Source organism: Osmerus eperlanus, chromosome 10 (genome assembly GCF_963692335.1).
Source record: "Osmerus eperlanus chromosome 10, fOsmEpe2.1, whole genome shotgun sequence".
In the NCBI taxonomy this organism is placed as follows: Eukaryota; Metazoa; Chordata; class Actinopteri; order Osmeriformes; family Osmeridae; genus Osmerus; species Osmerus eperlanus.
Window position 1 is genome coordinate 13,766,769 of NC_085027.1, and position 14,733 is coordinate 13,781,501.

A 14,733-nucleotide genomic window follows, 5' to 3' on the forward strand; every position below is an offset into this window, starting at 1 on the left:
CCAGCCTGCCTCGGGTGCAGCTTCTCTGCTCCCTCGTACTCTGCTAATGTGTGCAGCAGCAGCACTGTCAGAGAGCAGCCTCATTGATTCATGGCTCCCGCGAAGGAATCTGACACTTTTTTATGGATCCCGGACATAGGAGACAGCCTCGGAGCCTGCTGGAGAGCATCATCTGCTCCTCCCTCCGCGCCACTTCGCACCTCGCCGGGGAGAGAGAGAGGTCGAGCAGGGCCGTACAATCCCTGGGAGGAGAATTAGAGAGTCCCTCTCGGGGAAGAGAGAGAGGGAGGGGGGGGGGCACGGGTGGCTGGCTGAAGGTATAATGACCGCTGAGGCCCTGGTTAATGGAGAGATAGTTCAGCCGTGTGGCTCCTCTGCCCTTCCCCCCCCCCCCCCCCCCCATCCTCCCCGTCTTCCCCCAGGCCTACAGAGAGGGGTGAGGGGGCAGAGAGAGGGCTGGCCCACCCGCTGCACAGTGACAGGTAGTGGAGGGTGAGACGACACAGCTGGCTGCCCTGGTCAGGTCTGTGAGGCCCCACACCTGAGCCAGACAGCACACTGTCATATATCACAAGGCACTTAAGGGCCCTGTAGTGGTATGCACACTCGGAACAGTAGCAGACACACCATATGACCCTGAAGTCTTCAAGAGCTCACAAACTGAACACTTGCTGTCTGTGGAGGATCCACTTTAATAACTGGGAATACTATAGTAAGTTGGAATGTGTCGAAATGACGAATACAGACAATGTTCAGAAGGTTTTTATTGCCTGGTTTATGGTCATGGAGACAGCCAAATTGATTCTTGGAGACGTGTGGCATCAAGGCTCATAATCAAACTGTGTTGACATTTGAGAAAACCTGAGAGCTCTGCAGGGGGTAGCCATCTTGTCCATTTTTGAACACATGCACTTAGAAATTATCAGTGGCCTTCCTGGAAAGAGCTTAAATGAAAGATAAGGCAACACGATTCCTCTGAAGGCTCGAGGTTGGTACAACCACACACAATGTAATTTACTGTTGAAGTCTATGTTGATCAGTTAACAGGGATGCTCAATGCCTGCACCAGCCTGGATATTCAAAATGATACTTATGTTATTTGCTGGTCTGACATGACGACAAGTCCTCAGAGCTTAAAGCGTACATGACAAAAGCAATACCATCCTGATTAAATGTGCTCAGCTGTCTTTATATCGAATGCAGCCTCACATGTTAGCCTTTGTTTTTTGTTTTTTTTCACAGTGCCAAAGGTAAAACAGGTCAGACTCAGCTAATGGATCGCTGAGTGCTCCCAGATTTGAGTTGTACAAAATGTATATTTTACTGACAACAACAACTGTGATATTGAAGTGCTTGGTTTTAGTACCTAGTTTTCTACCAAGGTCAGATATCTTGGATGTGTCTGTCTTAACAGGCAAAAGTGAGGTAAAAGGACATAAGATGGAGTGTGTTAGACATCCCTTAAAGCATCCGACCCTGGTTTAAAAAGTGTCTGTTGACAAGGTGTGTGTGTAGAGAGTGGGAAGAAGAAGGAATGTGGCAGGATTTTAAAAAGAGGTTGAGTGTCCTTCTGTTTAGCTCTAGTTCCCTCCCCAGGGGGAAACTGCAAACCAGCTTGGCCTCATTCAGGTTCAGGGAAGTTCAGCTCTACTCCCCCTTGCCTATCCTCTCCTCTGCTGTTCGTCATTGTTTTTCCAAAGTGCACAGTGACCTTTAGCAGCGTCATGTCCCTTGGAGAGGGTGAAGGAGTACTTCTCTAGAAATGCTCAATAGCTTATTGAGTCACTGCTGGGTTCATCACAGTGAGAGGCTTACATAAATACCACTGTGTGTGTACTTTCTGTGTGTTTTTGTGATTTCATCATAAAACATTGTACTAATCTGTATTGACTGGGCAAATCTGATGAGATGGCTTGTCTTTGTTGAGTGTAGATCATCTTATATGTAGATTATTATAGTATTCTACACCAAAGTAACCTACTGTGATCTTCAGATCTGTTGGTCTGTTGGTTTGTGGCATCTAGAACACACTCTTCAACAGCATGGTCAACTAGATATCACTACAGGGAATTTCTCACTACAGATTTATTAACACCATCAATCATTTTATAAAAAGAGCATTTATTTCAAAGTTTGTCGCTTCCTAGATTGAAGCACATAATAAAGCAACAATACAATGTTCATAAAATATAAGTGTGATGCTGTAACATTTTCTTACAGGTTGAAATACTGATATCTGCATGTATACTAAAATAAGGACTTTTAAAATTGTACAAATAGGTACCATAAAATCCACATAGAAATTAGGCGTCATTCACTGCGACAAGACAGATTGCTATTTTTCTCAACAAGGGAGAATAACATAAGCCAAAATAAAATAAAATGAGAAATAAGGAGAAACAAAAATCAATAATAATAATAATAATAATAATACTAATAAAAAAAAGAGATTTTACAAGAACCTATAGGCGCAGGTGTAATCCTCAAGAGACATATTTGCACATTGTACTGTACAGACGTTATATGGACTTTAGCTTGCTTTAGGATATATTTTCCAAGTTACAAAAATGCACTGCGTTGCAAGAGTGTCCGTTTAAGGCGTTTTTTGAGCTCACAGGTTTCTCATTGTGATTGATCATTGGTGAAATTGGGCAGGAAGAGGGGATTTCCTCGCTCTCTCCAGATTTGTGAAAAAAACCTAAATGCTGCCTCTTTTCTCGTCCAATCCATCTTCCTCAGGGAGTAAAAAAAGAGAATATCTATTTACCAAAGATACTCTGTTTCTAAGACGGAGGTGCTACAGGAGCCAACCAGTCTCAGTTTGTTGTTGTTCTCTTAAGTATTATTATTTATTTTTTTACATATAAGGCAACCAACAAGTCCTCTTGTGAGTGAGCTCATTCACAGTATGAACAATTCCATCTCTCTGTGAAGGACTTCCCAAACCCCATCAATCCTATTGTAACCTATACATGACAACTAAAGTGTAATACCAAGTGTTATTTGATCCATCACCACAAACATTATGCATGTGTTAATTCTCCACACACACACGCACACACACACGCACACATACATACTTACACCAGTACATCCCACAAAAGTGTCCATTTGTATTTTTTTATGTATTTTTTTTATATATACCTCTCACTTTCTCTCTCAGTACCATTTCGCAGACCTAAAATCAGGTATATAGTATACTGTAAGTATACTTCACACATACTTACAACAAAGTTTACTATAAATAGAAGAACTTGTTGTATACTTATAGTAAACTTAAAGCGCCACACATCAGTCAGTGGAGAGTGAAATAGAGAGATGGCGCTTAAAAGAGAGGGAGGAGAGAAAGAGTTGGCTTGGAAACAAGGGTCGGGGGGGGAGGAGGACTTTTGTTAAGAATTGTCGTCGGCAGAGTCTTTGGTGCCGTAGAGGTCGGCCAGCTTCTTGAAGCGCGGGCCCCAGCTCTGGAGGTAGTCATAGTCCAGGTCTGAATCCGTGGTCACTGTTTCCAGGGAACTTAGCGACCCGGCGATGGAACCCCGCCCCTCATAGCCGTAGATCTGGATAGAGTCGTAGGGCGGGGCGGTCGGGTCGCAGTCGGCATCCGCGATGCGTGTCTTGATGAAGTCGTCCACATCCACACTGTTGGCCATGGGACGGCTGCCGGGCCTCATGGGAAACTGCAACTCTGGCTTGATGTCCTTACGGGGCAGGAAGCCGTTGGCGCCGTCAGGGTTCTGGAGGGTGGCGATGTCGAAGGCCTCGGTGTCCTCTTCGCCACCTCCCTCGTCGTCGTAGGTGATGATGTTCTCACGGATGTCCTCTTCCTCAAACACAATGAGAGGTTCCTTCTTCTGGCGACGCAGTGCTACAAACAGGACCACGATCGCTGAAGGGAGACAGTGACACGTAAGTGTGTCATTCAGACTAACATATTCTCAAAACTGGGAATCTAACTTAGAAACTCCCATTCAGAAAAATAAAAAATATGGATAGAAACACTAGGATTCAGAGGAGACATGTTTTTTTCTCCACTTAGGGGTAAGGTAATTGCTAAGTATATAGTTAATATTTAATTAAGTGAAGAAAATGTGTAATGCAAACACTTAACACCATTATTCTATTTCATAAATTAATCAACTCCTCTGTGACAACCCTTTGGGAAATGTGGAAACATTGGGTAAACATAAATTAGTGTAGAACATATGGCCTATACATTGTTGTTTTCTTTTGCGGGGGTATGCTCAATAAAAGCTTATTTAAGGCTTCTCAATTTTGAATTTTGAAAATATCCTTAAATATTTTAGACACAATTCTTTTCCATCGGTGGGTCATAAATTAATAAAATCCTATGTGAAATGTATAAAGTTGTAATATTGGGGCAGTGAACCATGAGTAGTCATTCTCACCCAGTAGAATGACGATACAGGCCAGGATGGCGATGAGAGCTCCTGTGCTGAGTCCAGCAGGAAGGATGTAAGGCTCCACATTGCAGGACAGGATGGTGTCCTTGCTGTCACAGCTGCACACGCGGATGGTCAGGGTGTTGGTGCTGCTCAAGGGGGGCATGCCGTTGTCGTTGATCTCAATAGGCAGGAAGTACACGTCCTGGGTCATCCTGCTGAAGCCCTTCCGGGTCACGTATATGCTGGCTGTGCTGTCTGTGAAAATGGAGGACAGTGGGGACTTATGAAATGACATGTTGAAAGTGAATGACTTGCGTGAAATCCTAGCGTGAAATCCTTTTTTTTGCATCCTAAAAAACCTGACCAATGATCACACCTTCCCTAAGCACTCCATTTGAATCATGGTGCCCTTCCGATGAGGACAGGCAGAAGGAGAGAGGCACAAAGAGAAGAGTGTGACACTAAACTCTTGTTCTAAAAGGAGGTTTTTATCTGGCAGTGTACACAGGCCTGCTTCTAACTGAAGACTTTTACTTATCCAGGCAGTTCAGCGGGCAGTAGGAGGCAGACGTATAGCCCTGGAGGAAAGCAATGAGGCGCGAATCTCCCGATATTAAATTCATGTTTAATACTGTGAACATTTATCAGCTTCTGGAAGTGTAATCAAAGCTCCAGTGGAGGTAGCTGTATTGGTTTTATTTGAGACTGGAGGGATGCCAATGCTTTACCTCTCTTCCCCCCCCCCCCTCTCTCTCTCTCTCTCTCGCTCTCTCTCTCTGACTAACTCTCTGCCTATCTTCTCGCCCTCTCTCTCCCCCCTTCCATTTCTCCCTCCCCTGACTCTGGTACAAGGTCGCAGTCAGGGCCGGAGATGGAGTGAGTTCATTTATGTGCCTGTGACTTACTCATTTCCACCCCCCCCCCCCCCCCAAAAGCCCTCCTCCTCCTTGCTTTACCTCTGGCACTTACCCCAGCCTTGCACTCTCTCTCCTTCTCTCTCCAGACACCTGAGGTTTCCTAATAGCACAACTACTGTATGCTGCATGCGCCAAATGAAACTCCTGGATATACTCCTATCAATCCAGCCAATCTATTACACTTCTACATCATTCTCAGCCAGGGGGTTATCATCGCCCAGCAAAAGGATGGCTGTTGTGGCTACCGGCTGAAGCTATACACTGTCTGTAGCCGTTATGTCTTAAAGTGTGTCGTTTCTTTATGAGATCTTTACAGGTGCTGTTTTGTTGTTTACATGGCGTTACCATGACAATGCTACGTATTATGTGTATCCTCTCAAGTCTAGCAAGTATATGTTGATGAGTTTTAACCCACATTCAGCCCGTCTGAATGCCTGTCAGAATGTTCAGAGTGTTACAACTGCTAAGAGTATAACATGCCAAATCTCACTGTTTCAGAGCCCATATCCAGAAGGGTTTGTCTCACAAAATAATAATGATTGTAGTCACACAAAGGAGCATTGCCAAAACAGTAGAAGATGCCTGTGCTCCTGTTTAAGCTACAATGTTCACCTGAAAGCATCCTGGGAGACAAACGTGAAGTCCCAACTCTGGAGCTTCTAAACAACAGGACTGTAACAAGCTTGTTTCCCTCATTAGAGTTGATCAAATGGACCAACTTGCCCTTTCTCAACGCCTCCCAATTTCTCAAACGCTCTCAACATCAAAATCATATATATATATATATATATATATATATATATATATAAAACTGCAATTGACAAATTTGTATTCCCCCGTTCAGTATGCCTAACGCTGATGAGCCGGACAGTCCTAGTGATGACAGCCAAGACAGAGACCATCATTTGCCCTGACGTGAGTGTGTGATGCATCATTACAGCAGAGTAACAACTTTGAGTGCTATGACACTGCAGAACAACTGATGCCAGTCACTGAATGTCTCTGGAATTGTGATTTACACCGTGACAAATGTCCCAGAAATATGCGGCTCTAATCAGAGCATGTTTCCACCCAGAGAGAGCCTTGTTTATGATGACGCGCTATTAGGAGAGGTAGAGGAGTCTGTCAACAAGGCTGATGGATGATGGCCATCCAGTGTACATGGTTACCCTCCCTCTAAGGGTCTAGGACAAAGGATGGTGGGATGATGGAGGGAAGGAGAAGGGGCTCCAGACAGAGAGATACCTCAGGATCATTTCCCTGGATAGACAGCACATGTATCTCATCCCTGGAAGGTGTCTCTGCTCTGTCAGGAACACAGTCCTCGGTAAATTCCTCCTCTCCACCAGCCAAAACCTTATGAAACCTCAAGTGAACTCTGAACCCAGAGAGGCATTCTACAGCTCTCTGTCCAAACCTCTAACGCAACTACATGAGAGGTAAAGGGTACCGTATATTGAACCTGCTCGCTCACTTGACATCACACCATCCCATTGGAGTATATATATATATATATATATATATATATATACAACAGGTGCTTCCCAACCAGCCAGCAGACCCACTGCCAGAGTGAGCATTAGTGTGTGAGTGTGTGTTTGGGACAGAGAAGTGGTCGCTGGACAGATGGAGAGTCATCTTCTCATCCGCACCGGAGGCCCCAGACGGAGAGTGGAGGAACTCTCCCCTTTCTTTTCTCTCTCTCTCTCTCTCTCTCTCTCTCTCTCTCTCTCTCTCTCTCTCTCTCTCTCCTCTCTCTCTCTCTCTCTCCCTCTCTCTCTCTCTCTCTCTCTCTCTCTCTCTCTCTCTCTCTCTCTCTCTCTCTCTCTCTCTCTCTCTCCCTCTCATTCGGTCTCTGCTGCAGTGTCATCTCATTCTACTTCCCCTCACCCTCTACCTAATTGCACCGTGGGATAGCAATAGTTGCGACTAATGAAATCACCAGCCTGAAAACTGATCCAACAGGCTCCGACACAGACGGAGAGGCTGTGAGGCCAAAGAGACACACCAGCCTAATGAATAGGGGAAGAGGCGACGGGAGTATGTGCGCACGCGCGCGTGTGTGTTTGCACAGTATCATGTGTCTGTTTGTATGTGTGTGTTTGTGCAAGCCTCAGATGAAACGTCAGATCATGTCTACAGACACCTGCTAGATTATATTACATGCTCAAGTGGGTAAAAAAAGCCCATCTGGATCTGAAGTGAAGAGAACGGGTTTGATGTGGGGAGAAGAAACCCAGGTGATATACCCTGGCTCCTGTAGACTCATGGGATCAAACCAGCATCTGTTAGGACTGAAACCTAGCAGGCATTTGATCCCCTGACTGAAGTAGTACTTGTCACTGTACTGACACCAGGTGTTTTTTCCCCATCCCCCTGTCCCTTGCAGAGATGGGATGGAAGTTACAAAGAATGTGTGCTTTTATCCCGTTGACGAATAGGATGTACATGGTGTGGTGAAAGATTGCCTTGCTGTGTGTTTGTGTTTATGTGTGCGGGGAAGGAAACCCACCTCTGTTGTCTTTGAGGGAGAAGTTGTGGTTATTGACAGCCTCTGGAGCAAGGCTGAAGTGAAAGTGTTGCCTGTGAGCCATCTCATCCTTGTCCACCGCACTCACTGTCTCAATCAGCTACAGAGCAGATAACACACCTGGTTACACAGACACTCTCACCACCATGTGAATTTCTACTCTCTCACTCACACGGGCAAACGTGCACATTCACACATTTCGGTCCATCTGCCGTATGCAACACACTAATATGGTACCGAAAATCGAAGTATACGGTTTTCAAAGTCCTGAGAAATGTTCATGTTTCACTGGAGGCTTGTGAATGTGTATGTCGAGGTGACACTTACTTTGCCCGGAGTGACGTTCTCACACACCAGGACCTCATTCTGGGTGGCAAACTCAGGGACGTTGTCGTTTACCGTCTTTGACTTTGATGTTGACACGGACTTTGGTATCTTGGTGATGTCCGCCTGGGTACGCCAACAAACATAAAAATGACCATAAAGAAACAAACACATTAGCTTTTGAAGATTATTGGCGCCTACACGTCGAGGTTTATGACTTGTATACAGTTGAAAAATGGTGAAAGTAAAAGGAGACAAAAATGGAGACAGTGGTTGAGCTGTGTGTGATTGGAATGCCAAACAACCCAGACCTGTTGACTGCACAGAAAACATCATGAATATTACAACAGAACGGTTTGATCTCTTTTCCTGACATTCATTTTGTTTTCAATGCATGAATTGATTTTCACATAACAGCCCTGGAATTTTACTGTGTCCACATACACTTAAAAAACCCACAAACTATGGAGTCATTTAGACAAAGAAAGACATAGCTGCAATCTCAAAGCTGTTTGGAACTAGTAATTATTCTCCTCGGAGGGCCTCTCTGTGGTCATCGCTTCTGGAAACATCTGGCAGGCTGGCGTCTGCTGGCCCACAGAACCCTAGGGTGGAGCCCCAGGCTGGGACACAGTGGCTAGACGCCCAACCCTGGCCTCTCAGCTATTCAAAACCCAGGCCTTTCATTTCACCAAAGCTTGATTTAGTTAGTCCCCCATGTGTGCTTTGTAGATGCTCAACTCACCATGACTAGAGTGTTCAAACTAAGTGTCCACTGAACCTAGCTCCGACACATACTCTGATGTTTTACTCCTAATGTTTGCTGATAGTCAACCCAGTGTGTACCATCTATAGTTTTGTGTTGTCGGTTTGTTTGGTCAGTGGGTGAAGGCCTACCGATCTCTGTGGCGCTGACAGAGATGTTGTGCCAGGCCTGGTTTTCCCGGTCCAGCGGTCTGGTGGTCCGAATCATACCGTCTTCCGGACTGATACTAAAGAACTGTTCCACATCCGTGTAGCGAGGAATCATGTATCTGTGAACAATTGTGAACAAAATGGCCTTATTAATTCAATAATTGATTTAAATATTGAGCAGCTTGTCAAAGCATTGCCTGAGTTGTACACCAAAGCATTTTGGAGCAATCACAGTTAATCGTTAATTAGTTTTTGTCCTGCAATATATTTACATAGGGAATACGGTTGATTTGATCTACATCTGATTGACAATAAAAGCATTCCTGTTGCTGCTCGCGTACCTGACGGGGTTGTTTGCTACATCCGTGTCCTTGGCGTGCACGCGGCCCACGCAGTGCCTTCCGGCGCGTTCTCCTCCACCTCAAAGCTGTAGTTGGCGCCATGACACGGGAGGCTCATCTGCATCTTCCACCGCAACCTTTACGGTCGCGCTGTCCTTGTAGGGACCCCAGGCTATGAAGCGAGGGTCAAGGTGTGTGTTGATGCCTCCACTCTCAGTGTGTATGCCCTCTTCGATTCAAAGTCCACCGGCTGCCAAGGAAGAGAGAGCAAGAGGAAAGTGTGGGAGGAGGGTGGGGTTACACCAGGGGTATCGATCGGGAAATGAGCCATTCAATGGATGACCATCCTCTCCATAAATGCATGAATGAATACTGACTTGCCAAATCAAGACAGTGGGATTGAGAACCCGTTTAATTAGTTGGTGTACAACACTAACTCATAGCAAGGAAATTGGATTTCGGATCATAAAAAATGTTCCTCCCCTCTGTGCTGTTGCATCACAAAGCCTGTTCGCCTGTATAACAGTGAGATGCTAGAGGGCGCTGTTGCGACAGCATAGAGAACACCCTGTGCACGGTCAACGGAAGAAGGACATGCCACCAAGGCTTGTTTAGTTGAGTTCTTCTCAGACCATCCTTTATTAACTCCTTCCATTCATCCTCCTAGCCATCACAAGCGTATTCAGTTGTACCAAAATCACACATTTAATCTGATAGACAATATTGCCACATACAGCGGACACACACGCAGTCCTGACCCGGCCGGAGGGTCCAGAGGGGACCAATGTCATCTCTGACCCCACCCCTCCTGGCCCCGCCCCTCCTATCCTCTCCATCTGTCTTTCTTCTGGACGACTATGCCTCAGACTCCAGTCGTCATTGCGACCGAAAGGCTTTGAACACTTTGTGACTTGAAGGACATACTACACAGACACGCAATATCACAAACACACATGCAGTACATCCATAGAATACACCGACGTCCTAGCACACGTAGAGCAATGTACACACATACACAGGCAAGCTGTCTGTCTTGTGATTGATTTCCAGTTGCTTTCCTAGGTCTGTTTTTCTTCCTTCAGTTTTCTGTTCTGCATTTCTTTAATTAAGCTGCCAACAGTGGAAACAAGCATGACCCAGTTATTTCCTCTAACAGGTTGGATCCTACTGTCTCCTGACAACGTCCCTCCCTCCCCCCGCACCTTCTCTCTCTCTCTCTCTCTCTCTCTCTCTCTCTCTCTCTCTCTCTCTCTCTCTCTCTCTCCCATTCAGCCTCGCTTTGTCTTCCTTCTCCCTGTCACGTGTTTCCCCCTTTCTCTCCTTTTTTGTCACAACTCTCTTTATCTCTCTCTCTATGTCTCTCTCTCTTTCTCTCTCGCACACCCCTTTCTTTTTTGGCACTTAATCATTTGCTAGCTGAAACTAATCAGTGGTAGATAATATTCACAATAATGCTGGGCCTCTCCTTAATATTCAGCATGCACCGTTAGCCTGCAGTTGAAACAGAATAGTTGATTAAAACCCTGGCTATTCCGTCAGTAATTTCGACTTTAATGTTGTACATGCTTTGAAGAGCCAAAGGTGATGATTTCCCAAGAGGTGTATCAGCAGGCATTATGTTATTGAGTGGAGCAGTGTTGCATCAAACTGATTGTTGCCGGCAAGTTCTATTGTCTGGCTTTCTCCCTCCCTCCCTCCACCACCTGCCCCCCACCCCCTATACCCATTCAGCCTTCTCACACAGGCTTCCCTCAGATGGGAAAGGCTCATGTGGGGTGCTGGTGTTTGACAGCACCGAACACTGAGAACAATTACCCCCCACCCCACCCGCCACCCCCCGTATACACACACAGACACACTTTAATCACCCCCGTGCTCTCACCCTTGCGTCAAACTATAATTTCCCTCTGATTCAATTCTTCACCTTTCCCAAGCCACGGTTTCCATTACCCTGCATTGGTAACACTTATTGTGATTGTTGTGGCTCTGTTATGGAAATGAGTTGTGAGATGAGCTCAGCCGCCTGCCTGATCCCCGTGGATACGCGAGACCAGGGAGGACGATGTTTACACGGACATTTGACGCATTTCAATGGCCGCTGTTCTGGCTTACCTGGCATAATCCTCGGTCATGATTCATTGGGCAACACAGTATTCAAGTAACTACCCTTACCCGTGATAACACGCACACGCACACAGAAAATACACACACTGACAAATTACACACACACACACACACGCACACACAGTGAGGTGTGACGTCCAAATTACCCATCTTAAATGAATAGTGATACATTGCAGCTGTGGCAGACTGTCAAGCAGCTCGTGGTCTAGTCATCATCACGGCAGAGAACCCCCAGAGGTGGCAGAGTGTACTGCTCTGCAAGGTTGACCTGCCTAGGTCAGTGAATGTAGGCATAATCTCAGGCCTGGAGCACAGCCAGCCACAGCAGAACAGCTTGAATATGTGAGCAGAGAGAGAGAGAGAGAGAGAGAGAGAGAGAGAGAGAGAGAAGAGAGAGAGAGAGAGATGCGAATGAGAGGAGAGAGAGAGAGAGAGAGAGCGAGAGCGATGAGAGAGAGAGAGAGAGAGAGAGAGAGAGGAGAAGAGAGAGAGAGAGAGAGAGAGAGAGAGAGTGTGTGTGTCAGCAGAGCAGGGCCACTCGAAGCTGGCCCACAGTCACAGTGCAGAGATGAGCTCCCTTGCCCAGAGAGCCAGCCATGAAAGTCAATGCTCATCCCAGACATAATAAGAAACTGAGGCAGTGTCATCGCAATCACAGAGCGGAACAGTGAAAAATCACTCTCCTTTCCTCTCTCATCTATCCTCTTCCCTGTACTCCTCTCCTCTATCCTCCTCTTCTTTTCTCCTCTCCTAGCTTCTTCTTTCTCTTCTCTCCACCATTCCACTGTATCTGTCCTCTCTCTCACTCTATTGCTCGGCTGCAGTCACACCCACACACACATCTGTCTAGTTATGTTATGTTTTATGTTATTCCTTACGCTGTCTTTCAGTGAATACATGCAGTTTTGCACACGTGATACACCCGCAATCCCTCCACAATCAAACACATGCCTGTGTTCCAATGAACCACACATCCAAAAGAACAACACTGGGTGAGCTTCCCCTCCCAGTAATGTAGCACACCTCAGACAGTGCCTACACCGTGAAGGCAGGAAGGAACTTGAAGGCAGATGACCTCGTCCTCACACCTTCTCCCACACAGCCTCCCTCCCTCCCTTTCTTCACCTTTTTCAGCTTGATCACTCCCTCGCGGCTCTGTGAATCAGTGGAGATATCGAACACACTCATGCCGTCGCCCTCCACCAGGCGGTAGGTCACCAGGCCGTTCTCCTCCCCAGGTCGGGGTCCTTGGCTTTCAGACGGCCCACCTCTTCCCTGGGACCTTGTCCTCGGACACAGACATGGTGTACACACCTGAAGACAAAAACGTCACTTATCGTTAGTCAGCCTTAATCCTATCCAGGTAAGTGTTACTGGTTAATACTGTGGGGCTGAATTAAAGGGGGAGGATTTGAGAGAGGAGGGACCAGAATCACTGGACAACAACATCCTCCATGAAAACATCAGGGTTTTAGGTTTATGATACTGTTTGTGGAGAACACAACTTCCTATATTACATATCCTACAGCTTGACAAAGCTCAACTGTTCATTCAGTGTTAAAGATTCTAACCCTAACGTCCTAAAAATATTGATTTGTAAAGAATGGCGTAATTATACTCTCTTGCCGAGAAAGCTTTGCAACAGTTCCTGTGAGGAGCGAGCACCTGTGGGCCTTCACAAAAAGGCCAATTTACTTCAACAGTGTGAACCCGAATGCGTTTGTATATGCCTGTATTTGCTGACTGAATGTGTGCCTGTGTGTGTCAACATGTACTGTATGTGAGCGTATGTGTGGGTGTGTCAATTATTGTGTGGGTGTGTGCACGCAACCATGCTTGCATGATTGTGGCTGCAGGGGTGCTGATACCTGCCTGTGGTTGGAGCAAAGCGCTAGCTGTGCATATGGTTTCCTACCAGTCTGCTCTTCCTTTTAAGTATAAGGGCCAAAAGCTTCAACTGAACTAAAAATAAAACCTGACAGGGAAATGAGGCCTTTAACAGAGAGCTAACCTTGTAAAAGAGCTGGTACTTTCATCAGAATCCACAATGTAGTGTACACCACCGTATCGGTAGAAATACAGATCTTCCCAGTGTCTGAGTCTATGACCACCAGGTTTATGTTCAAGTTCCTATTCAAGTGGGAGGTTGTCACTTCAAAAAGATGATGACATTATGAAATGAACAATTTCCTTATTCATACTCCTCCTTACTTGAGTACTTCAATGTGCTATCAGAATGAAACTAAGTTGAAGTCAAAGTTTCTCAGATGACCCTTACTCGACCAATGACTATAGTGTACCTCTAATACTTGAATGTCCTATTTTCCCTCCAAGTGCACCAGTGCACCAGGGCTGCTGAACTGCAGCCAGAAGGCTTTCTGCTGAAAGCAGGGGAAAAAAAACTGCATGGGACTCTGAAGGATAAGGCCTTTGCCTCTCCTCGCCTCCACACACTAGGAGAAACGGGGAGAATTGATGTGGGCCATTTCCACTACACGAGAAGGATAAAATCTATGTGCTTAGCTTGCTGTTTAGAGCTGCACAACTCTGCCTCTGATTCCCACACCATCTCTCTCTTTCCTTCTCTCCCCCTCTCTCCTTTCTCACTCTCAAATACCGACACAAACACTGTAAATATTTCACAACTTTTTATCGCTCACAAGATTGGCTGTCACTACATCTCCCACGAGTGCAGTAAAATCGTTTTAAAAATTAAGATTTAAGATAATATCCGTATATGTATATGATATATCTATATCTATGTAGCTATATATACACAGATATAATTATTAAACAATTTTACTGCTTTAATTTAGTTTCTACCTCCTGTTTAAGCATAATTTACACGGTCTCCGGGGAGAATCTGCCTTGCCTATTTGACAAGTCAATGTTGTTGCAGCGCTGGGGGCTAGAGGAGTCGGGGTGGCTGCTGGGGTGGGTGGGATGGGGGGAGGGGTGCTAGACTAGCTAAAAGCAGAGCTGTCCCCGCAGGAAGAACACAGCACACACCACGCTGACACGAGACCAGGATCACGGTTGAAGGTACAGATTGAGAAGAAAGAGAAGGACAGACAGAGGTGGTGAAAGTCAAAGATAAAGCGAGAGAGTGAGTGGGAGAGAGGGAGAGAGAGAGAGGGAGAGAGACAAAGAGAGAATTATATATATATGTATATAGA

General features: G+C 45.8%; 1 protein-coding gene across 1 annotated transcript in view; it reads right to left on the minus strand.

Moving 5' to 3' along the window:
• Nucleotides 1–2,842: 2,842 nt before the first annotated feature.
• cdh11 (cadherin 11, type 2, OB-cadherin (osteoblast)) overlaps nt 2,843–14,733 on the minus strand; it is a 45,017-nt gene continuing 33,126 nt past the window's right edge. Inside the window, 13 exon segments of the mRNA XM_062470962.1 lie at nt 2,843–3,889; nt 4,410–4,661; nt 7,836–7,953; nt 8,181–8,252; nt 8,254–8,303; nt 9,075–9,211; nt 9,434–9,485; nt 9,488–9,534; nt 9,536–9,635; nt 9,638–9,683; nt 12,683–12,787; nt 12,790–12,830; nt 12,833–12,871. Coding sequence (XP_062326946.1) covers nt 3,393–3,889; nt 4,410–4,661; nt 7,836–7,953; nt 8,181–8,252; nt 8,254–8,303; nt 9,075–9,211; nt 9,434–9,485; nt 9,488–9,534; nt 9,536–9,635; nt 9,638–9,683; nt 12,683–12,787; nt 12,790–12,830; nt 12,833–12,871 — 1,556 coding nt within the window. The 3' untranslated portion in view covers nt 2,843–3,392.